The following is a 23729-nucleotide window of genomic DNA, read 5'->3' on the forward strand; positions in this document are numbered from 1 at the left end:
AGAAAGGGGAACATAGGCTCAAAGGGGCTATCAAAGGAATTAATTCAAGGTAGGCTCATTTGGCTAGAGGCTTATAAGAACAAAATGCCTAAATCATCTCCCAACATGCATGTGAAGCAAGAAGTATCAACAAGAGTCAAGCCAAGGCTATTGTGTAAGCAATCAATGGGGCAAAACACACCGAATAAAATAGATGATGATGGCTCAAATTCTCACCAAGGGTAAATCTGTCACTTTCAATTCAAACTTTCAAAACTAACTTGACATGTAGAGAAAAACAAGGGTTTCGATTCACAAAATGCCAAGAAACTCCTATTTCAAAAACAATTACCCATTACCTGTACATAACCCAAAATTCAAAGAGAAACATGCAATGTTGTACACAAAACATAAAACTAAAATAACAAAATTAATCTAGAAAAACCTAATAAAATTAAACTAGAATACCCAACAAAATTAAAGAACAATCTCCCCCCCCCCTCACACTTAAACAACGCACTGTCCTCAATGTAGCACAATCATAAGATCAAGAGCAATCAAAACAATAAAAAAAATTTGGACAAGTGCAATAAAAGTAAAGGAGACAGAAAAACAAAACTCCCTAAGTCATGGCGGAAGAGAAGTAGGGTGAAGTAAGGAGGTCTCCTCCACCACTACATCCACTAAGCAGGGATTTGTGAGGAATGGTTTCAGCCGGTGTCCATTGATCTTGAAGCTCTTATCTGTGGATTCACTTTTGATCTCAACTGTACCATAAGGAAAAACATTAGTCACCACAAAAGGACCAATCCACTTTGACCTCAACTTACCACTCATGAGTCCGAGCCTAGAGTTATATAGTACAACTTTTTGTCCAACCATGAAGTCCTTCTTAGCTATCAAGCTATCATGGAACTTCTTGGTCTTCTCCTAGTAGAATTTGGAATTCTCATTGGCTTCTAACCGAATCTCATCTAGCTCACTTAGTTGCAACTTCCTTTCCTCTCCAGCCTGATCAATAGAAAAGTTGCAGGTCTTTACAGCCCAGTAGGCTTTGTGCTCTATCTCTACAGGAAGATGACATGCCTTACCAAAGATAACCTGATAAGGAGACATTCCTATGGGTGCTTTGTAGGCAGTCCTATGCGCCCAAAGAGCATCGTCTAGCCTGATGCTCCAATCCTTTCTGTTCGGCTGCACAATCTTCTCCAAGATCCATTTTATCTCCCTGTTTGAAATCTCAGCCTGCCCATTAGTTTGGGGGTGGTAAGGTGTGTGATGTGTCATTATTTTCTCCTATTTCTTAACTCTTTTTGTCACCAATTTAATTACTCATTAACTCTAATTGTCGAATTTATTATTCAGTTTTATCAATTGCGCCCACTTGACTAATTTGGTGTTTCTAATTCAATTTCAGGATAATTATAAGCAATTGGGCTGAGCCAGATTGGACTTGAAGAGAGAAGACAATTTTATTAGATTTCATCTAATTTCATTTTATTGCGTTTAGTTTTTATTTAGTGTTTTTATTTCGTTTTAGGCCAAAATAATGTAATCAGGCTCAGTGACTTTGAGTGACCCTTATAAATAGCAACCTTAGGATTCATGCAGGCTAATTCTTTTATTCTATTATTCAGGAGTTTTAGGGTTTTACGTTTTGGAGCTTGGTATTACTGTTCAAGAGAATGCATTTTTCGATTTTCTGCTTCTAATTGCAATTTCGTTTCTATTTCTTCTTTTGCCTTTAGTTTCATTTTCGTTTTCTGCCTTTAGCTTCATTAATGTTTTCTGCTTTTGTTGAACTTATGGAAGGCTAAATTTCTAGTGTTGTTTCCCTCTGAGGAAGAAGCGTAACTCTCTTTGAGGTTCTGTTTTTAATGTTGCTCTCCTATCGGTTTTCCCTTCACCAATTAACCCACATGCGTTCTGTTAATATGTGCATGCTTCGTGTTCGATTAATTGCCTCTGTGCTTAAATTACATTCATGCTTAATGAACAAGGGGTTAATTGGTGTATGTGTTGCTTAATCACATATTGACAACCCTAAATTAATTTTCGCTTAGTAAATTAAATTAGGGTTGGATTAAGTGGTTAACTGCCAGGGGTGAAATCCTCATAACCTAGGATAAGAGAATGACTTCTGAATCAGAGGAAACAATATGTTTTTAATACTATTAATTTTGTATTCCAATCTGTTTGTTCTTAAATTCAAAAAACAAACAACCCCCCCCCCCCAATTGTTACTGTTATAACAAAGAATATTATGAACATTTGGTTAGTCATTGCTCGTTGGGAAATGACCAAGGATCACTTCCTAGTTACTACATTCTAATGTTTATTTGATTCGGGTACGGACTCGATCAAATTTGGCGCCATTGTCGGGGAGCAGTGTGCAAAGGTTCATAATAGCTAGTGATTTGTGTTTTATGTTTAGTTGTTTTACATTTAATTCTTTGGTCTTGTGTTAGTGTTGTTTAGTGTCATGTTATTTTGTTTAGTATGGTGTTTTGTTTAGTTTTTCTGTTCAGCGCTTCCCCTATTTTAGTTTTATGTTTTGCTGAGAATAATGCTCAGTGACGGAATTAGAAACTGATTATGTGTTACAGTTCACACAGCATTACATTAGTGACTGAATTAGTGACTGCTGCTGACAATTTAATTGGCGACTTTTGTTTTAATAGTTAGGGTTGTTATTTTTGGCTGAATTTTGGTGTGGTAGGTTCTTTTGACTCATATTTTGTGTGAAAAATACCAGGAACACTTGGTGTGGTCAGAATGACTATTATTATATATGTATTTGGGGTAGAAAAAAAATTCCCATACCGTGGCAACCTGCCATAGGCTGTCTGAGGTCTCTAACTAGCCAAAATCGCCTGTTTACTAGTTTTTTTTTATTTTTCAAGTTTTATTATTTTATTTTTCTAAACTTTCCTTAGGTAGTTTCCATAGTTAGAATTTGAATTTTTGTCTGAAAATTTTTGTGCTATCTTTTCATGATTTTAGGGTGTTGCTCACAAAATTTCAAGTCAGTTGGATATCATTTTATGGTAGCTGTAGTTCAAACCTACACTATTACTTGCATAAGAAGGCAACTAGTTGTGCATGCTGAATGTATTGTATGACTAGAGGCAATCCATCTGACTAATAACCCTTTGATCCTGAAATAGATAGAACATTTCATAGATTAGTTAGGCATAGTGTGCATCCTACTTTCCCTGAACATTTTGTGCCTTTTGAACATCCTGGGCATTCTGTTACTGGTGAGTCTGTGCATTCTGTGGTTGGTGATTTTGAACATCCTGATTTTGAGCATTCTGATTTTGAACATTCTAAAATATGGCTCAACCTCCACCTCGTGAGAGGACTCTAAGGGAAATGGCTGCACCTGATTTCACTTATGAAAGCTTGTGCATTCAATACCCTGATGAGGATGTCCCATATGTTCTTAAAACTGGATTGATCCACTTGTTACCCAAGTTTCATGGTCTTGCAAGTGAAGACCCTCATAAACATATGAAAGAATTCCATATTGTCTGCTCCATCATGAAACCTCCAGATGTCCTAGAAGATCACATTTTTCTGAAGGCCTTTCCTCATTCTTTAGAGGGAGTGGCAAAGGACTGGCTATATTACCTTGCTCCAAGGTCCATCACGAGATGAGATGACCTCAAGAGAGTATTCTTAGAAAAAATTTTCCCTGCTTCCAGGACCACGACCATCAGAAAGGATATTTCAGGCATTAGGCAACTCAGTGGAGAGAGCCTATATGAATACTGGGAGAGATTTAAAAAACTATGCGCCAGTTGCCCTCACCACCAGATTTTTGAGCAGCTTCTTCTCCAATATTTTTATGAAGGACTCAGTAAGATGGAGAGAAGTATGATTGATGTTGCCAGTGGTGGAGCCCTTGGAGACATGACCCCTACTGAAGCTAGGAATTTAATTGAGAAGATGGCTTCCAACTCCCAACAGTTTAGTGCCAGAAATGAAGCTATTGTCATTAGAGGAGTGCATGAAGTAGCCACGAATTCATCTTCATCAGCTAAAACTAAGAAGCTTGAGGGTAAACTAGATGCCTTGGTTAACCTGGTAACCCAGCTGGCCTTGAATAAGAAATCTGTACCTGTCGCAAGAGTCTGTGGTTTATGCTCCTTTGTCGACCACCATACAGATCTTTTCCCTTTTATGCAGCAACTTGGAGCAATTGAGCAGCCTGAAGCTTATGCTGCAAACATTTACAACAAACCTCCTCCACCTCAGCAGCAAAATCAACCACAGCAGAACAATTATGACCTCTCCAGCAACAGATACAATCTCGGATGGAGGAATCACCCTAATCTCAGATGGTCTAGCCCTCAACAGCAACAACAACAGCCTGCTCCTTCCTTCCAAAATGTTGTTGGTCCAAGTAGACCATACGTTCCTCCTCCAATACAACAACAACAACAACAACAACAGCCCCAGAAACAACAAACAGTTGAGGCCCCTCCGCAACCTTCCCTTGAAGAACTTGTGAGGCAAATGACTATGCAAAACATGCAGTTTCAACAAGAGACCAGAGCCTTCATTCAGAGCTTAACTAATCAGATGGGACAATTGGCTACACAGTTAAATCAACAACTGTCCCAGAATTCTGACAGATTACCTTCTCAATCTGTCCAGAATCCAAAAAATGTGAGTGTCATTACATTGAGGTCGGGAAAGCAGTATCAAGGACCTCAACCAGTAGCCTCTTCCTCGTCCGCAAATGAACCTGCCCAACTTCACTCTACTTCAGAAAAAGATGATGACAAAAATTTTAAAAGTAAGTTGCCTAACAATTTCTATGCAGGTGAATCTTCTACTGGTAATTCTGACTTACAGCGGCAGCATATCCCTCTTCCATTCCCTCCAAGAGAAATTTCCAACAAAAAAAATGGAAGAGGCAGAGAAGGAGATCTTGGAAACATTTAGAAGAGTAGAGGTAAACATACCTCTGCTGGATGCAATAAAGAAAATTCCAAGATATGCTAAATTCTTGAAAGAGTTGTGCACTCATAAGTGGAAGCTTAAAGGAAGTGAAAGAATTAGCATGGGCAGAAATGTCTCCACATTGATTGGGAAATCTGTTCCCCAAATCCCTGAAAAATGTAAGGATCCAGGTACATTCTGCATACCTTGTATTATAGGGAACATTAAGTTTGACAATGCCATGCTAGATTTAGGAGCTTTTGTTAGTGTTATGCCTCTGTCTATTTTTAATTCTCTATCTCTTGGTCCTTTGCAGTCAACTGATGTGGTGATTCATTTAGCTAATACAAGTGTTGCCTATCCTGCTGGTTTCATAGAGGATGTCTTAGTTAGAGTTGGTGAACAGATTTTCCCTGTTGATTTTTATATTTTGAATATGGAGGAGGGATTTTCTCAAGGATCAGTTCCCATCATTCTAGGCAGACCTTTTATGAAAACTACTAGAACTAAGATAGATGTATATGCAGACACACTATCTATGGAGTTTGGTGATATAACTATTCATTTTAATATTCTCGATGCTATGAAACACCCATATGAAAATCTTTCTGTATTCCGTGCTGAAATAATTGACCATATTGTTGATGAATACATGACTGATCTTCATTATAATTTGCATGTCTGTCACTCTCCATGCATTGAATTTGAATTTGTATTTGATCATATGTCTGAATTTGATGCTGGGAGTGAATCTAAATTTGATATTGATTACATGTCTGGTGATGTTTTACCTCTTGAGATTGATTTTCTAGAGTCAGATAGAACAAACCATGCTTCAGGAAGTTCATATACCTCTGACTTTGTTTATGAGGTACAGGCTGAGAAACCATCTCTTTCTACCACTATCCAGCCACCCACACCAGAATTGAAACCTCTGCCATCAAATTCAAAATATGCTTACTTGGACGATAGCAAAAGTTTTCCAATAATTATATTTGCCTCCCTTGTTGATGAGCAAGAAGAGAAGTTGTTATCAGTTCTCAAGAAGCATAAGAAGGCTATAGGCTGGACCCTGGCGGACATTCCTAGAATTAGCCCATCCACATGTATGCATCGGATAAATTTAGAGGATGGGGCTAAACCAGTAAGACAGCCACAGAGAAGACTCAACCCGGGGATTCTTGATGTAGTGAAGAAGGAGGTAACCAACCTTTTGCAAGCTGGAATCATTTATCCTATCTCCGACAGCCAATGGGTGAGTCCCGTCCAAGTAGTCCCGAAGAAAACCAGCCTCACCGTGATAAAAAATAAGAAGAAGGAGCTGATTCCTACTCGGGTGCAGAACAGTTGGAGAGTCTGCATCGACTATAGGAGGCTGAACCAGGTTACCAAAAAGGACCATTTTCCCCTACCATTCATTGACCAGATGCTTGAATGCCTGGCAGGTAAATCTCACTATTGTTTCCTTGATGGTTTTTCTGGTTATATGCAAATCATTATTGCTCTTGAGGATCAGGAAAAGACCACATTCACCTGCCTCTTCGGCACTTTTGCCTATATGAGGATGCCTTTCGGCCTGTGCAATGCCCCTGGTACCTTCCAGCGATGCATGATCAGTATTTTCAGCGATTTTTTAGAAAATTGCATAGAGGTGTTTATGGATGATTTCATTGTATATGGATCCTCTTTTGATGTTTGTTTGGATAGTCTGGAAAAGGTTTTGAATAGATGCATTGAAACTAACCTTGTTCTAAATTTTGAAAAATGTCATTTTATGGTTGAACAATGTATAGTTTTAGGCCACATTATTTCCAATAAGGTGTTTGATGTCTGGGGCATAGATTTCATGGGCCCTTTTCCTGTCTCCTTTGGTTATGTTTACATTCTCCTTGCAGTTGATTATGTTTCAAAATGGGTGGAAGCCAAGCCCACTAGAACTAATGATGCTAAGGTTGCTGTAGATTTTGTCAGATCTAATCTGTTTTGCAGGTTTGGAGTACCTAAAGCAATCGTTAGTGATCAAGGAATCCATTTTTGCAAAAAATCAATGCATGCCTTGCTTAAAAAGTACGGGGTTGTACACAGGGTATCCACACCATACCACCCCCAAACCAATGGACATGCAGAAATTTCTAACAGGGAGATTAAGAGAATTTTAGAGAAGACTGTGCAGCCAAGTAGGAAAGATTGGAGTACCAGGCTTGATGATGCTCTTTGGGCACATAGGACTGCCTACAAAGCACCTATAGGAATGTCCCCTTATCGGGTTGTCTTTGGAAAGACATGTCATCTTCCAGTGGAGATTGAGCATAAAGCATATTGGGCAGTGAAGACCTGCAACTTCTCTATGGATCAAGCTGGTGAGGAAAGAAAGTTGCAACTGAGTGAGTTAGATGAGATCCAACTAGAAGCGTATGAGAATGCCAATTTCTACAAAGAAAAGACCAAGAAGTTCCATGATAGCATGATAATTAAGAAGGACTTCATGGTTGGGCAAAAAGTGTTATTGTATAATTCTAGGCTTGGACTCATGAGTGGTAAGTTGAAGTCTAAGTGGATTGGTCCTTTTGTTGTTACTAATGTTTTTCCTTATGGTACAATTGAGATCAAAAGCGACTCCACAAACAAGAGCTTCAAGGTCAATGGACACCGACTTAAGTCATTCCTCACAAACCCTTCTTTAGTGGACACAGTGGTGGAAGAGACTTCCTTACTCCACCCGACTTCTCTCCCGCCATGACTTAGGGAGTTTTCTTTTTCTGTCTCCTTCTTTACTTTTGACGCACTTGTCCAATTTTATTGATTGATCTGATCGCTTTGAATCTTGTGATAGTGCCACATTGAGGACAATGTGTTGTTTAAGTGTGGGGGGGGGGGGAGATTGTTCTTTGTTTGAATTTTGTTTTTCTAGGTTAAATTTGTGTTAAATTTGTTATGTTGGTTTTATGTTTTGTGTACAACATTGCATGTTTCTCTTTGAATTTTGGGTTATGTACAGGAAATGGGTAATTGTTTTCGAAATAGGAGTTTCTTGGCATTTTGTGAATTGAAATCCTTGCCTTCTCTACATGTCAAGTTAGTTATGAAAGGTCGAATTGAAAGTGATAAATTTACCATTGGTGAGATTTTGAGCCATCATTGTTTATTTTATTCGGTGTGCTTTTCCCAATTGATTACTTGCACAATAGCCTTGGCTTGATTCTTGTTGATACTTCTTGGTTCACATGCCTGTTGGGAGATGATTTAGGCATTTTATTCTTATAAGCCTCTAGCCAAATGAGCCTACCTTGAATTAATTACTTTGATAGCCCTTTTGAGCCTTGTTTCCCTTTCCTTGTTTTGAAGCTCACTACAAGCCTTAAGTGAAAAACCATGATATCACCTTACCCTTAAGGAATTTTGGAGCTTTGGAATTGTTTTGGGAATAAGTGTGTGTGGGGGGGGGGGGGGTATGTTTCATTGGAAGATATGATTTTTGGCCATGCTTAATGTTTTATTTTGGTCATGCTTGATGTATATATATTTTGCCTAGTTCTTGCTTTAATCTTCAAAAATTCAAAATACTTTCAATTGCTGCAAATTCGTACTGTTCTAAAAAAAAAAAAGAATAACAAGAAGTGAAGTTAAAATAAATGAAGTCTTGTTTTGAGGACTTGATTTGGGTTGAAGCCTTGGTTGATTTTGTTGATATTAGAGGGTTTTGGTTTACTACTTGTGCTTAATTTCCACTTATTCCCCATCGCTCCTCTATTCATTTAGGGTTTTAGCCACTTATTCCATATTTTTCCCTACCTTGTCCTTGGCCCCATTACAACCTTAAAAGACCTTCTGATCCTCATGTGCATGTGTTTGTGAAGTTTGTTTGTCAATTTTAGAATTTTGCCAAGTCTATGTGGTGTTTGTTTTCATGGGTGCCTTGAGAGTAAACAGTAGCCTAGACACTTGAGAGATAGAGTGAATATCTTGTGAGGCTATATCACTTATATTTGAGTTGATTGACTACCTGGCCATGTTTGAGATGCTTGGATGATTTTCATGACTGTCTTGATTCTTTAACTCATTGCACATTGGATATTACCTATTCCTTTCATTTCCTGAGACTCAGTGAGAAATATGTAATTGCTTTGGTGTTTGTTTATCTCTCTTTAATGTTTCTAGATTTGTTCTTTGCTTTGTTTTTAATTTTGCCCAGGAGTGCAAAAAGCTAAGTGTGGGGGATTTTAATGTGTCATTATTTTCTCCTATTTCTTAACTCTTTTTGTCACCAATTTAATTATTGATTAACTCTATTTGTCGAATTTATTATTCAATTTTATCAATTGGGCCCACTTGACTAATTTGGTGTTTTTAATTCAATTTCAGGATAATTATAAGCAATTGGGCTGAGCCAGATTGGTCTTGAAGAGAGAAGGCAATTTTATTAGATTTCGTCTAATTTCATTTTATTGCGTTCAGTTTTTATTTAGTGTTTTTATTTCGTTTTAGGCCAAAATAATGTAATCAGGCTCAGTGACTTTGAGTGACCCTTATAAATAGATTCGTGCAGGCTAATTCTGTTATTCTATTATTCAGGAGTTTTAGGGTTTTACGTTTTGGAGCTTGGTATTACTGTTCACGTGAATGCATTTTTTGATTTTCTGCTTCTAATTGCAATTTTGTTTCTGTTTCTTCTTTTGCCTTTAGTTTCATTTTCGTTTTCTGCCTTTAGCTTCATTTATGTTTTATGCTTTGGTTGAACTTATGGAAGGCTAAATTTCTAGTGTTGTTTCCCTCTGAGGAAGAAGCGTCACTCTCTTTGAGGTTCTGATTTTAATGTTGCTCTCCTATCGGTTTTCCCTTCACCAATTAACCCACATGCGTTCTGTTAATCTGTGCATGCTTCGTGTTTGATTAATTGCCTTTGTGCTTAAATTACGTTCGTGCTTAATGAACAAGGGGTTAATTGGTGTATGTGTTGCTTAATCACATATTGAAAACCCTAAATTGATTTTCGCTTAGTAAATTAAATTAGGGTTGGATTAAGTGGTTAACTGCCAGGGGTGAAATCCTCATAACCTAGGATAAGAGAATGACTTCTGAATCAGAGGAAACAACATGTTTTTAATACTATTAATTTCGTATTCCAATCTGTTTGTTCTTAAATTCACAAAACAAACACCCCCCAATTGTTACTGTTATAACGAAGCATATTATGAACATTTGGTTAGTCATTGCTCGTTGGGAAACGACCTAGGATCACTTCCTAGTTACTGCATTCTAATGTTTATTTGATTCGGGTACGGCCTCGATCAGTGTGGAAATTCGGTGTACGACCCCATACTTTTTGAGCAAGGCATACATGGATCTGTTACAGAAATGGGTGCCTTGATCACGAACAATGGCTCTAAGGACTCTAAACCTGCAAAATAGATTAGATCTAACAAAATCCACAATGACCTTAGCATCGTTAGTTCTGGTGGGTTTGGCTTCCACCCATTTTGAAACATAATCAACAACAAGGAGAATATAAACAAAACCAAAAGAGACAGGGAAAGGCCCCATAAAATCTATACCCCAGACATCAAACACCTCACAAAATAACATGAGTTGTTGAGACATTTGTTGTCTCCATGAAGGTGAGCCACCTGCCCTCTGATAAGGCTCACAAGTGCTACAGATTCGGGGTCCTTACGAGTTGTCCTTGAAGATGTAATTGAAGATGGTGGGCCAATAGAAACTACAGTCAAGCACCTTACGAGTTGTCCTCTGTATGCCAACATGGCCACCTGGTGCGGAAGAATGATAGAATTGCAGGACCGAGTCAATCTCATGGTCTGGAATGCATCTCCTAATAACCTGGTCACTGCACAACCTCCACAAATCGGGGTCATCCCAAATATAATGCTTAGCATCGCTCTTAATTTTATCATTTTGAGCTTTAGATGCTAAGGGAGGAAAAACAGAAGCAACCAAATAATTCACAATATTAGCAAACCAAGGAGTGGGGAAGGAATCAGAAATACTATACAAAATGTACAAATGGTCATCCAGAAAATCATCCCGAATGGGTGAGTCCTCAGACAGACGCTTAATACTACTCAGATGGTCAGCCATGAGGTTCTGCGCAGCACTCCGATCACGAATCTCTAAATCAAACTCTTGGAGCCAAAGCATCCACCTGATCGATCAAGGCTTTGATTCAACCTTCTTCAACAAGTACTTCAGAGCTGCATGGTCAGTATAAACAATAACACGAGTACCAAGCAAATATGAACTAAATTTTTCAAGAGCAAAAACTATCGCTAATAGCTCCTTCTCTGTGGTAGTGTAATTTGCTTGAGCATCATCCAAAGTTCTGGAAGCGTAGTAGATCACCCGAGGCAGCTTATCAATCTTTTGAGCAAGGACAACCCCAAATGCGTAATTGGATGCATCGCACATTAGCTCAAATGGGGCTGTCCAATCAGGTGCCTGAATGATAGGGGTGGTAGTCACCGCACGCTTGAGGCAATCAAAAGCCCCTTTGCATCAGTCATCAAAATCAAACTCCACCTTCTTTTGCAGTAGATTGGATAGTGGAAGGGCCACTTTGCTAAAATCCTTGATAAAGCGCCTATAAAACCCTGCATGACCAAGAAAAGAATGAACCTCTCGCACGCAAGAGGGGTAAGGAAATTGTGAAATAACATCTATTTTTGTAGGGTCTACCTCTATGCCCCTACTGGAAATGATATGCCCTAAAACTATACCTTGTTCTACCATGAAGTGACATTTTTCAAAATTCAGCACAAGGTTAGTTTCAATGCATCTACTAAGAACTTTATCCAGACTATCCAAACATGTATCAAAAGAGGATCCTTAAACAGTAAAATCATCCATAAATACCTCTATGCAACTCTCTAAAAAATCACTGAAAATGCTAAGCATACACCGCTGGAAGGTACCAGGGGCATTGCATAGGCCAAAGGGCATCCTCCTATAGGCAAAAGTGCCAAAGGGACAGGTGAATATGGTCTTTTCTTGATCCTCATGAGCAATATGAATTTCTAAATAACCAGAAAAACCATCAAGAAAACAGTAATGAGACTTACCTGCCAAGCGCTCAAGCATTTGATCAATGAAAGGCAGGGGAAAATGATCTTTTCTAGTTACCTGATTCAGCCTCCTATAATCAATGCAAACTCGCCAGCTGTTCTACACTCTTGTGGGGATAAACTTATCCTTTTCATTCTTGATCACTGTGAGGCCTGTCCTCTTAGGAACCACTTGGACTGGACTCACCCACTGGTTGTCAGAAATGGGTAGATGATTCCAGCTTGTAAGAGCTTGGTCACTTCCTTTTTCACCACATCTAGAATGATGGGGTTGAGTCACCGCTGTGGCTGCCTCACTGGCACTACTAGAAAAATGGCTTTTTATGACACGTGATTTACGACGGTTATTTGTGGAACCGCTTTAGAAAGTGGTGCGGTGGCATTTTTGTAATTTTTGTGTAACAAATTGCATTTTACGACGCACTTTCTAAGGCGGTTATTGAAAACCGCCTTAGAATGTTATGTTTAATAAAATTTATGCCGGTTTTTAGAAAAAAAACCGTCATAATTCTAAAAATAAAAAAGGAAAAACCGCTTGCTGCTTGCTACGAAACCTCGCGGCTGTACGTACCTTTATGCTAGCTTTCTCCTTGCTGTGAACCCTAGACCTTTCTACTAGCTTTCTCCTTGCTGTGAACCCTAGACCTTTCTGCTTGCTCCTTTCTTTGACATTGACCTCAGCTCTTTGACATTGAAGCCCTACCCCTTCTTCCATTGAAGCTCCTTTCTTTGACATTGACCTCACCTCTTCGACTTCATCGCTCCAACTTCTCAGCTCGAAGTTTCGTGAAGACAGAGATTGGTTAGTCAGTTAGTAACTTTGTTAGGTTAAGCTTATTTTAACCTTGTTTTAAGTTAAGTGGTTGGTGTACTGTTGAAGAAAGGTCGCGGGTTCCATGTATTTTCTTTTAACGGTGATGTTTGGTAATCGTGGTTGCAGGGAAGACGCGCGCATGTCATCGATGAGTTGTTGATGAAGAAGCTGATGCATTTTTGAGTGGGCTGCAAACGGGTCAGTGATTATTTCTTATTGAAGCTCTGGTTGATGTTCGTATGGTGTTTTATTAGTAAAATATATTTATATTGATATATTGGTTATGTTTTTTTAATTTGATATTTTGTTGATATGTTCAACTTTGTTCATATATAGTTGAATCTTAGCTTTACATGGTAATTGTTATGATGATAATAAATTTGTTGGTCTTCAATCCCTTCCAAAAGTTAGTGTAGAATCCTAATTTTAGTGAAATTTAAATTAAAATGGTTGATTGAAGTCATCAACTTCATTCCTTTTGTGCAATTTCGCTCCCCAATCTGTTATATTACTCCAAATCCAAAAGAATGGCACAATATTGCAGAGAGTTGGTTACAAGGGTTGCACTTGCTTCTCTGAAAACAGAGGGCTACAAGGATCAGGAAACCCATAGCTCCCCAACCAGGTTTTCTCTTCTTGTCATGCATTGCTGCAAAAGTTTTAAAAAAACCTGTTTTTTTTTTTTTAAAATTGAAATCAACTCTTCGGTTCTCATTCAAAATTGAAATCAAGTCAACCAACATCTTATACAAACGGACACATACGCAATGCTTGAAGTTTTGTTTCACTTCCTTTGCTCCGGTAGTGGTAGTGGAAATATACTTGAGTTTCCTATACTATTTTCACTACGTAGCAGCTTTAACTTCATCAGTTCTGCACTCTCAAGAACATGATTTTCTCTTGTCCTACCACTACTAGCTTCATTGCCAACATATGTTGTGAGAGCAGTTGCTAGTGCTGATTGAAATTTTGGGTTGCTTCTGATTATTGCCTCAGTTGCAGCAACAATGGGATTAGGGAAAGAATGCTGAGAAATGGTACTATTGTTGCTCATGTAAATAGGTTGATGGAGATGCCCTACAGAATGTGGCTGATTTTGATTTCCCGTGTTTAACATGTAATTACCACCTTGGTGTCTATTTTGATAAAGTGTTCCAGAGTTGGAGTAACCACTATACCTGTTCCAAGGTGATTGCGGCATGCTAGAATGTAGAGGAGAGAAACCTGAGGAAAAGTTAAGGTTTGTTGATGAATATTTTGGCATGCAAGTGAAGCTTGAATTTGAGGAAGAAGTTGGAGGTGTTGTAAGGTCTAAAGTGATTGTGGGGTGAGAATTCAAGGTTGAAATGGATGAGTTGGGGAAGTAGAATTGTTGTCGTCTTGAAACTTGGTGTGTAGAGAAGTTTAGAGCATTATTAGGGTTGTAATAAGGAGCACTAGAGTTGATGATGGAGGATATAGCTGAATCAACTAATCCATGTTGTGAACTCAATGAGGGAGATTGGAGCATGGAAGCTGTAGCAAAAGTTTTGCAGGCCATTGCAGTGGCTGACATAGGAAGCGGGTTATTGTGAGTTCCTTCATAGGTGGTAATCAATATGGACATGTCTTCAGCACATCTTTGCACCTGAAAATTAATTAATTAAAAGAAAATGATATTAATTAATAACATGTTTAGTAAAATTAGCTTATAAGCTATATAAGTTAAGAGCTGAAACCTTGTAAGCTAATAATAGTAACTTATATCAAACACACCAATTTTTGGATTCTAATTTCAGCTTAATTTGATGTCATAACATCAATAAAAAAGTTAAGAAAACCAATACTATTCAAACCTGATAAATCTACCTTTACTTTTACTAACTAATCACTTGAATGCCCAAGTACAAAGTGGTAGAAGTTCAAAAGATTTGAAGTGTGATAGTGTTTTTTTTTCTCAGCAAAAATATGTATATTGTATTAATACTAGGAGTAGCAGAGGTACTGAAAGTACAAGCAGTGGTTATGTGACCAGCTGGTTCAGAGGTGAATACATCCAAACCAGCTCCACATAACCTGTTACAAAAATCCAGTCCCTACCCTTCCATCCTAGGTAGAGAACCCTACATTTAGATTAGAGGACCATTGATTGAAGTGTGATAGTGTAGTGAAGTTTAGAGGAAATAGAGTACCTTACTAGCTATTAGGCTTCCCATCCCATGGCACAATTAAATTAGCAACTCAATTTTTATTAATGTATCTAATCTAGTCCAATGTAATATATAAAATAGTGAAAATTGAGATACTACTTAAGAAAAACAAATTGAAAGAGTAAAGAAAATGAAAGAAATAAAATTAATTAGTCAATACATGACTGCATGCATGCATCATATGTATGTAGACTAATTGTTAATTTTCATTGTTTTCTATATGCCCATCAAAAACAGAATTTATTGTTTTCTATTCTGCTCTGTTTATTAATTATTCAAAACAAGTCATTAGAGGATTCATACCTGTTTTCTTACTGGACAAGATGGAGAAGCAGTGCATCGATAGTAAGCTCGGGGGCATGGGTTTCCTTTGCCCATTTTCTGCCCATATTTTCTGCAATGGCACCCATCATTCATCTGTATAAAAATTCACGTGTTGAAAGCAATTCACGTGATGGTAGATCGCAATGGCAGGGCCTTCAGTTTAGTTCTCCATTTAAAAATAAAATCTTCTTATCTGTATATGGGTAAAATAATATTGGGTTTTGTTAGTAAACCCTATTAACTTATGCCTCTTAATGTTTGGATTAAGTTAGGACTAGTTGTAAAGAAAAAAAAATTAACCGGGTTTACATGATAGTTGGACAAGACTAATAATTTATTAAGCACAATTTTGTCCTGAAACTGGGTCTGTCAATTGTGGGTTAGAAAAGAATGAAGAATCCACCGATTATGATGTAAAAAGTGGTATCAAATAAAACCAAGATGAAAATTCCAAAAGATTAAAGAGCTTTGAATTGAAAAATCAATATGAAGAACCATGAACAGACAGAATGAATCTTGTGACATTCAGAATGAAGCATAATTCACTAGTCTAAAAGCCAAAGAATACAATAGATCCTATTTATATACATCAAGACTATCAGCTGACAGCAGCGCAAAACATAAAAGAAAGGGACAACTAACTGTCTGCAAAATGATAACTAACAAACTATTCAAAATACATATACATGGTTTTCTAATATAGGAATCAGTGGCTGGCTCCTCTATCTTCCTTAGCATTTGGAAACGATTGGCTATGCACCTTCAAATCAAAGAATAATGCTTGTGACTTGCATTCGAGTATGGTGGCTGCACTGGAATGCAGATCTGCAGAAATTTCAGTGAAGCTATAGTATAAATTATACCAATGTGAGCTGTTTGTGTGTGCCCAAACAAAAGTTCTTTTATCTGGATCTCTGTAGTTAATATCTTAAGTACAAAGTTTGTTCCACACTCGAAAGATTGTGGCTAACAACGAATCTCTCATACTCTCTTCGGGTGATGGTTTTCTAATTATGCTGAATATTGTCTAAGAATGGTTCTGCAATTTCTGGTGATGTATACATTGTTGAATACTGTGTATTAGTTCTACTTTCTAGATCTCTGTCCCCATACATGGATACCTTGTGGTTTGTTTGCATTTGTATTCAAATTTTAAATCAAATCCCCAAAACAACTATTGTTTAATTTCAAGTCCAAGCTTTGTGATTAAATTCAAGTCCAAATGTCTGCATATAGGTTTTAAGTTTTAACTCTACCTACTACCTGATGTAATTTTATTGTTTATTTCAAAAGAATTTCTTTTTAAAAAAAATATTTAATTAGAGAATATTATAAATTACTTATAACTCTCAATCTCTTTGTTTCTGGTTTTCTTTGTACTGGATTAATGTTCATTTGACTTATTCAAAAGTTGGAGATTTTGATAACTAACATAATTTGTTTTAAACGATAGAGATTTTGATAACTGACATAAGTTGTCTTTGCATGGGACACTGCCAATAAACGTTTTAGTTTAGTGACTAGCATGCCCCAGCAGCAACACCACCTAGTTCCTACCTGTCTTGCTGCTCTTGCTCTATTCGTTTACCACATGCTTTGGGTGCAGTTATCCTTGTTTTTTTTTATGCTTGTAGTCTTCAATCAACAAAGCATTAGTTACTCATGCATATCTTATGACCATGTAACCAAGAAGTATATATGTCGATAGGTAAATTCCTATAAAATTGATTTGTGGTGACAGTTGTTAGTATATGATCAGAATAAGACCATAGAATACAATACACCATTTGTATTGTTCTAACCTTCCAACCTGCTGCTTCCAGACCACTTCTGTGATAGCTGCTGATTGTCTCATCAACAAGTATTACAAGGTCTCGAGTTGATCCAGACTTGCGGATGCTTTGTGCCACAGCTATAGCCCCACAAACGTAAACATGAGCTGAATGCAGAATTGTTGCATATGCTTCTCTGGGAGCATTCCCGTTGTAAACCAACTCTGTTTCTAATTAATCCGATTCATTTAGTGTCAACTTCATGATAAGAAAAATATAATGACAAAAACATGATAGTAGTAGTACATGCAATTATTACATTGTAAAGATGACATTCTAACTTTCATGATCATCAATGAGTATGTAGTATGATTAAGCATGAAAGAAAAGTGTCATTTTCTTTGTTCTTGGAGTCTCCATTTCTGTTTATTGTCTTTTGGAGTCTTCAACAGTCATCAAAATTTCCAGAAATATATGAAACTGTAAACAAGTCATTGTTTGTGTACAAGGTTTTAAATTATGGTTGCGGTTTGGTCAACATCCTTGACCTTGCGGGAAATTACAAACGAATATGGTTGATGTGGCCATAATTGTGGTAATAATGTGGTTGCAAAGACCCCAAAAACCTTGACATTGCAACCAAATTCACAATCGCAGACCGGTTTTAAAAACCTTCTCGGTGAAACACAGACAATTGCAACAATTAACTATGCATTTGATTTTTGAAGGCATATAATAATGATGTTCTGTCTAAAGAATCTAAGGGACAAAAAGAGAGTATAACTTACCTTTTCCTCTCATAGGAAGTGCAAGTTCACAAGACCCTATAGGAAGATGGACCTTTTCTCTCAAAACACTTAAGTTTGGTTTGTATAACCACAGATTCCCTTGGCGTGCAACGAGTTCTTTACACGTAAATATTCATCGTATTGGAAAGCAGTTGGTAACGAAGAGCACATAAACGGGGTAGTTGCCTTTGAAAAAGGTTGCAAGGGCAGCAGCTGCAAGCTGAAGGTGCAACCGAGCAACATCTATAGACCAATTCCCTCCATTCCTACAAGGAAGCTTCACAGTAAATGAGGTTAGGTCTTATGCCAGGGGACCTTAGACTTGGCAGAGAAGGACAAACGGGAACTTGGGTTTCTTCTTCCTCATCGATCCATTGCGGGTACAAGGACTCCCATGTCACATTTCTTGCAGCATACTCCAGAGGCAGAACAACATGTGTTGCCTCAGGAATAAGATGCTCCCATTGTGTTAGTTCAGTCTTGTTGAAATTTACAAGCCCAACTCCTTCAACTTCATCTTCCCCTATCAGCTTCTCTATAATTTTCAATATGTCATCCCAATCAGTGGCTACATTGGACATGTAACGAGGATCTGAGCCACCCCATATCCACCTGTTCGCAAAATTAGACTATTAGAGATTCACTCACAGTCTCACACACACATTACACCACTTTCATTAAAGGATATCAAATTAACCCTTACTATGATAAAATTTTACTTCGTACTACATATCAAACTAATGATGATTTAGTCATTTTCTTACTTTCTATAAAGAGAATTTTGTTTCACATTTTCAAAAATCAGATTATTAGCTGATCACATTCGCATAAGAAATTTGCAAATTATGAGTCTGATAAAGAGGTAGTAGTTTATATCAATTTAATAGTATAAGTTCATACTCCCATAAAATTATGTTTGATGAGCAGGTATTGTTAGTTTGATATTTTTTTTACAATGTTATAAAAAATTAGTATAAATTTTAAGTTAATTATTAAAAAATTAACAAATTTATTGTGATAGTTTGTAATTTGATGCCAGTATAGGACTATAAGTCTTTTATACTATTAGTAGTGTATGTATCATTTATTCTACAAAATTCGGCTGAAAAATTTACTAATGATTTTTTCTTATAATTTCCCCTCTCATTTTAAGAGATACCAAACTAATCCTTGATATAATAAAATTTGTGGTGATATTCTTCAATCAAAATTTTAGTCTTACCTTGGTAAGCTGCATAATAAAAGTTTGCATTAAGATCAACATGAGTTGTTTCATTTGATTGTTTTGTTCTTATGCTTGTTATCTTTTTAGGGTGGGATATCCTTGTTATAGAATTTAATTTTGCCTATTGCATGAAAGTGAAATGTATTCAAATTTTATGGCACATATTTTCCCCTTAAATACGCAGAGGTAGGTTCTTATTATGGTTAAAGGTGTAATTTTTTTTTTAAAAAAAATTGTGTTTGTTGTAGATAGAAGAATATAAAGCAGAAAGCAATAGACTTGAAGCATCCCAGGCAGAAATTAAAGCACTAGCTGTTAATTATGCTGCTCTATTAAAAGAAAAAGAGGTATGGATGGTATTTGTTAATTTGGTGTGGTTCATGTCTTCATGTTAGTTTGCTTTTTATTTGACAATGAGCTGTAGTTTAGCAAACTTTATATGTTATTATTTTTCAATTTTTTATTTTTATTTCAATTTGGTTGCTGAATAAATTCATTGAACACGTCTACTTCCTCTTGTCTGTTGAATGAGATTGGCCAATTCCTTTCGTGAAGGCCTTTTGTAAGAAACTATGTTTTTCTCCCTCCCCTCTCATTCCCTTGTTTCTTCGACTTTGTTTTCTATCTCTTTCCTCGAAGGTCTCAGTGTTTGTGGTTATGTGTTCTGCTCCCTCTTTGTATACCAAAGCCAAATTTGTCTCAAAATCCTTCACCACATTTGCTAGATTCTCCGGTGGAGTTATGTTGTTAACAAAGTAACAGCTGCTGTAATAGATTGGAAAAAGATTTCATGTGTCAATCTCTCCCGCCTGTGTTGGAGAATCAGTGCCCCTTTCTTCATCTCTAATTCTGAAACTGATTATATACTTTCTTCTTTCTCGCAAACTGTATCTGCACACCATGAATGCACACCATGAATGCCCTTAAATGAAACTACATACCGTAAAGAGTCTCAGAAGTCAGAATCCTCCACTCTATTTATTTACCAATTTTTATTAAAGATATAAGATTTTACTTATATCATTAGGTACTACTATCTTTTTAATTGTCTTTATTTATATATAGCTATTTTTTTAAAACGATATATATATATATATATATATATATATATATATATATATATATATATATATATATATATATATATATCGTTTTTTACATCTTCTTCCGCTGATCTCGTTATGACTACCATCAGTGGAAGATTGTACCTTCGTATCAAATTGGTATCAAATTGTGATGGTGGTCACAAATTGGTATCAAATTTCTGATACTGCATTCTTACGGACAATATTCCTTCTTAAATGGAATTTTTCCTTTATATATATATAACCAATGCTCCTATAAGAATACTAGTTAAAAAATTAGTAAAACAGAATTTTGTTTATTAAAAATAATATGAAAGCTCATTTAAAATTTATAGAAAAATGAATGTTTATGAATTTGGATTCTTTTTTTTTACTTTCTTAACCGATACCCTTAATCCTTATTACATTGGTTAACGTTTTCCTTTATATATAATAATAATAATAATAATATCTTCTTAATTTCCTAGCTATCTTGATCTAATTTTTTTCTTCATATTTAAATTAAATATCAACAACTGTTTTTAAAGAAATTATTAATAATTAAAAACAAATTTATATCATAATTTAAACTGTTGACTATAAACTCAAAATATAATTTATAAATATTTTATTTATTATAAATTTTAGGTATGATATAATTTGAATATTAAAAAATATACCTAAAATGCTCATCTCATTTAATATATTAAAAAAATTATATATACCTATAATTTGAATATTAAAAAATGCAAAAAAATTTAGGTATAAATTTTTATTATTACAAAATACTCATCTCATTTAATACATAAACAAAATTGCTAGTTATCATAAAAATTAATAGTTTTAAATGATAAAAATATGGGAATGGTTGATAGGGTAAGAAAATTTTATAAATTCATTTAATTTTATCATCTGAAATTATATTTGTTTGATATTGTTATTAAGCAATGTTTGATACGATAATTTTTCATTCTTCATTAAAACATTTTTGTAGAAACTATAGGAATTAAAAAAATTAGAACTGAAGAAAAAAATTATGAAATATTTATTTTTTGCTTGTTTAAATTTTAATTTATTGAATGGAATTACACATTCAATTATAGAAAGGCAAATTTTTACTTTTATTTTTACTTTAAAATATCGTAAATAGCTTGTAATGTTTTAATAAGCTTTATGTTTCGTCGTTATATATTTAACATTTTTACACATGCAATTCAATTCATATAATTAATTTTTGATCGGTTTCAAAATAATTTTATTTTATGTATGAAATAAATAAATCAAAACATATAACATAATAAATGCTGAGTGACAAAAGCTAGTTCTATCAATTACAATCCAATGATGTTCATAACCAGGTCAAGTTTTCATTTGTTTCACCATTCCAGCATTAGCAAAAAATCCTAAACAATTGCTCAAGTAAATAGACTGTTGCTTAAATACAACCTGCTACCACATCATCCAATTTTCGTAACAGTAAACCATGCAGCCTCCAACTCATGCAACCATATCTATAGTTCCATAAGTTTGAAGGGACTAATTTTATTAGTTAGGTAGACAAGGCACAGAGTAAGTTACTTGGCAAGATATTGGTACATATAAGAAAAAAGGAAAGAGAAACTGCAGTTTTCGTTCTTTGAGACACATCATCCCTAAGGACTGTAGATGAAATGACTGGAGAATCTGATGCTTCAATGACAATGGATTGGGATTCATTTTTAGATTGAGATTCACAACAATTTTCTCTGGATGGTTTCTTATTCCTTCATAAGAATAAACTAGTAACTTTCCCTTTAAATGATGATTTCATACTCTTTGACTTTGTCAGCTCCCCCGACCCATGTGTTTTGCCCGCATTATCACAAACTTGAACAAAATTAGAGTTTTTAAATAACTGCAGTACCTTCAATGATGTTTAATTTCTTTTGGATTGGTTTGTTTTGATTATCAGATGTAGATAATTCGATACGCCTTTATATTTACATTTTTCTTATAAATCTCCATTTCATTGTGCACATTTAAATACTTAATCTATTGAGGTTCTTCTTACCTTGCAGGGACCAAACACCAATCTCATCAATATTACTTGGAAAAAGCTGAAAAAGCAAGGAGGCAAAGACTGTCATCCAGTTCTGCTTCTGCCAAATCAGGTTCATCACTATTCTGTTGAAGAGCAAACTTTTTTGTTGAAAATACTTAATTAAAAGGCTTTAAATATGTTTGTTGGATGTCCTTTTCTCTCTAGTTTTATTCTATGGAATGGAGATCCTTCTTCCTTTTTGCGTTGTCCCATAGTGGTAAATTAGTTTTTTATTTGGGAAAACAAAATAGATATGATGTATAAGAAAATTTCCTTATATAATAAAATTGGTTAAGTATGATTTACCTGTTTGAAGCACAACAACTGGATAGGGAGACTTCTCATTGAAGCCTGTGCAGATGTACAATGTATCCCATTTTTCATATGCTGAAAGTAATAATTTCATTGCAATGTTTGTAGTAACATACTCTTATGTTATGCTTCTTAAAAATCATTTGGTAGCTAATCAAGTCATCAACATTCTCTAGTCTCTCTAGTCTAGTCTCTTTACCAACAGCACTACAAAAACATGGAAAGTATATTATTCATTTATTATTAGCGTAAGTATGTTGAAAATTTAGGATAAGTAATGAATAGAAAAGAGATAGTGATAGAGACATGCGACTTCCCACTAGCTAGTACTCCACTTAACTGTGACACTTTATATGAAAATGGACATTCAGCTCAAGCTAGACAAGGTTATGATGAAGAAGGTGATCTAATTAACCCCAATCCCCTAGAAGCTTTGTTGGATTTCTGCCATTTGGCTCTATTTTGATACCTATCCATATAAAATAATAAATATTTGTAGCAAAAAAATATATACAAGTGCTTTACAAGATCGTTAGTGCAACATTTGAGTCCCCTTTTTAACGAACAGTGTTGGATAATAAATTATAAATCCACCGGAATTAATAAAATATTAAAGTTCATATTTTTTCATGGTGAAATCGACATTCTTTTGTCTTATCTTGGTAACCTTTTGATACTCGATTCACCTAAATATTAAATTAAAAAAATGACATCCTTCCCTTAATATTTTCTCCATCAAAACCAACCTTATCAATCAGAAGATAAAATTAAAGGCAATGAAACTTCAAATAAAGACAAGTTATTGCTATTATAGCATTAAAAACTTTTAAATTGTATGAAGACATGCACCTCTCTGATATTAGAGATGTAGGTCTATCCCCGGGGGGCAAAATTGATAGAGACCGATTGTAAATGCTAGTTGCTAGAGAGGCATATAGAAATGAATTTTTGTCGTATGACGAGTTAAGTTAGTATACACACTAGAACTATATCATTGACCAGGTGCAATTCAAAATGAACCAAAATTGACTCAGATCATGATTCACTATACCTCAATCTATAACTATATGGTCAATATATTAGTGTTAGTGAATGCGCGTGTTTGTTTGTTTGTTTTTTTTTTTTTGGAGGGTGGGGACTATATAAGAATCGTAGACTT

At 35.7% G+C, this 23729-nt stretch overlaps 1 protein-coding gene and 1 non-coding gene across 2 annotated transcripts; both read right to left on the minus strand.

The window, feature by feature from the left end:
- Positions 1–3693: 3693 nt before the first annotated feature.
- On the minus strand, positions 3694–3800 carry LOC114372711. Its single transcript, XR_003658280.1, has one exon. It is a non-coding gene; the product is annotated as a small nucleolar RNA R71 (small nucleolar RNA).
- Positions 3801–13600: 9800 nt separating this feature from the next.
- LOC114371585 (probable WRKY transcription factor 61) lies at positions 13601–15383 on the minus strand. Its single transcript, XM_028328981.1, has 2 exons — positions 15309–15383; positions 13601–14443 (listed from the first exon to the last, which is right to left on the minus strand). Exons 1-2 carry the CDS (start codon positions 15381–15383, stop codon positions 13601–13603), a joined length of 918 nt encoding a protein of 305 aa, XP_028184782.1.
- Positions 15384–23729: the final 8346 nt, after the last annotated feature.

This window comes from Glycine soja, chromosome 10 (genome assembly GCF_004193775.1).
Source record: "Glycine soja cultivar W05 chromosome 10, ASM419377v2, whole genome shotgun sequence".
NCBI lineage: Eukaryota > Viridiplantae > Streptophyta > Magnoliopsida > Fabales > Fabaceae > Glycine > Glycine soja.

Excerpts from the sequence above, each read along its gene's own strand:
- LOC114371585 (XM_028328981.1), bottom strand. The coding sequence starts at position 15,383 with ATGGGCAAAGGAAACCCATGCCCCCGAGCTTACTATCGATGCACTGCT. Across the intron at positions 14,444-15,308 it reads CTTGTCCAGTAAGAAAACAG|GTGCAAAGATGTGCTGAAGA; the intron begins GTATGAATCCTC and ends ATTAATTTTCAG.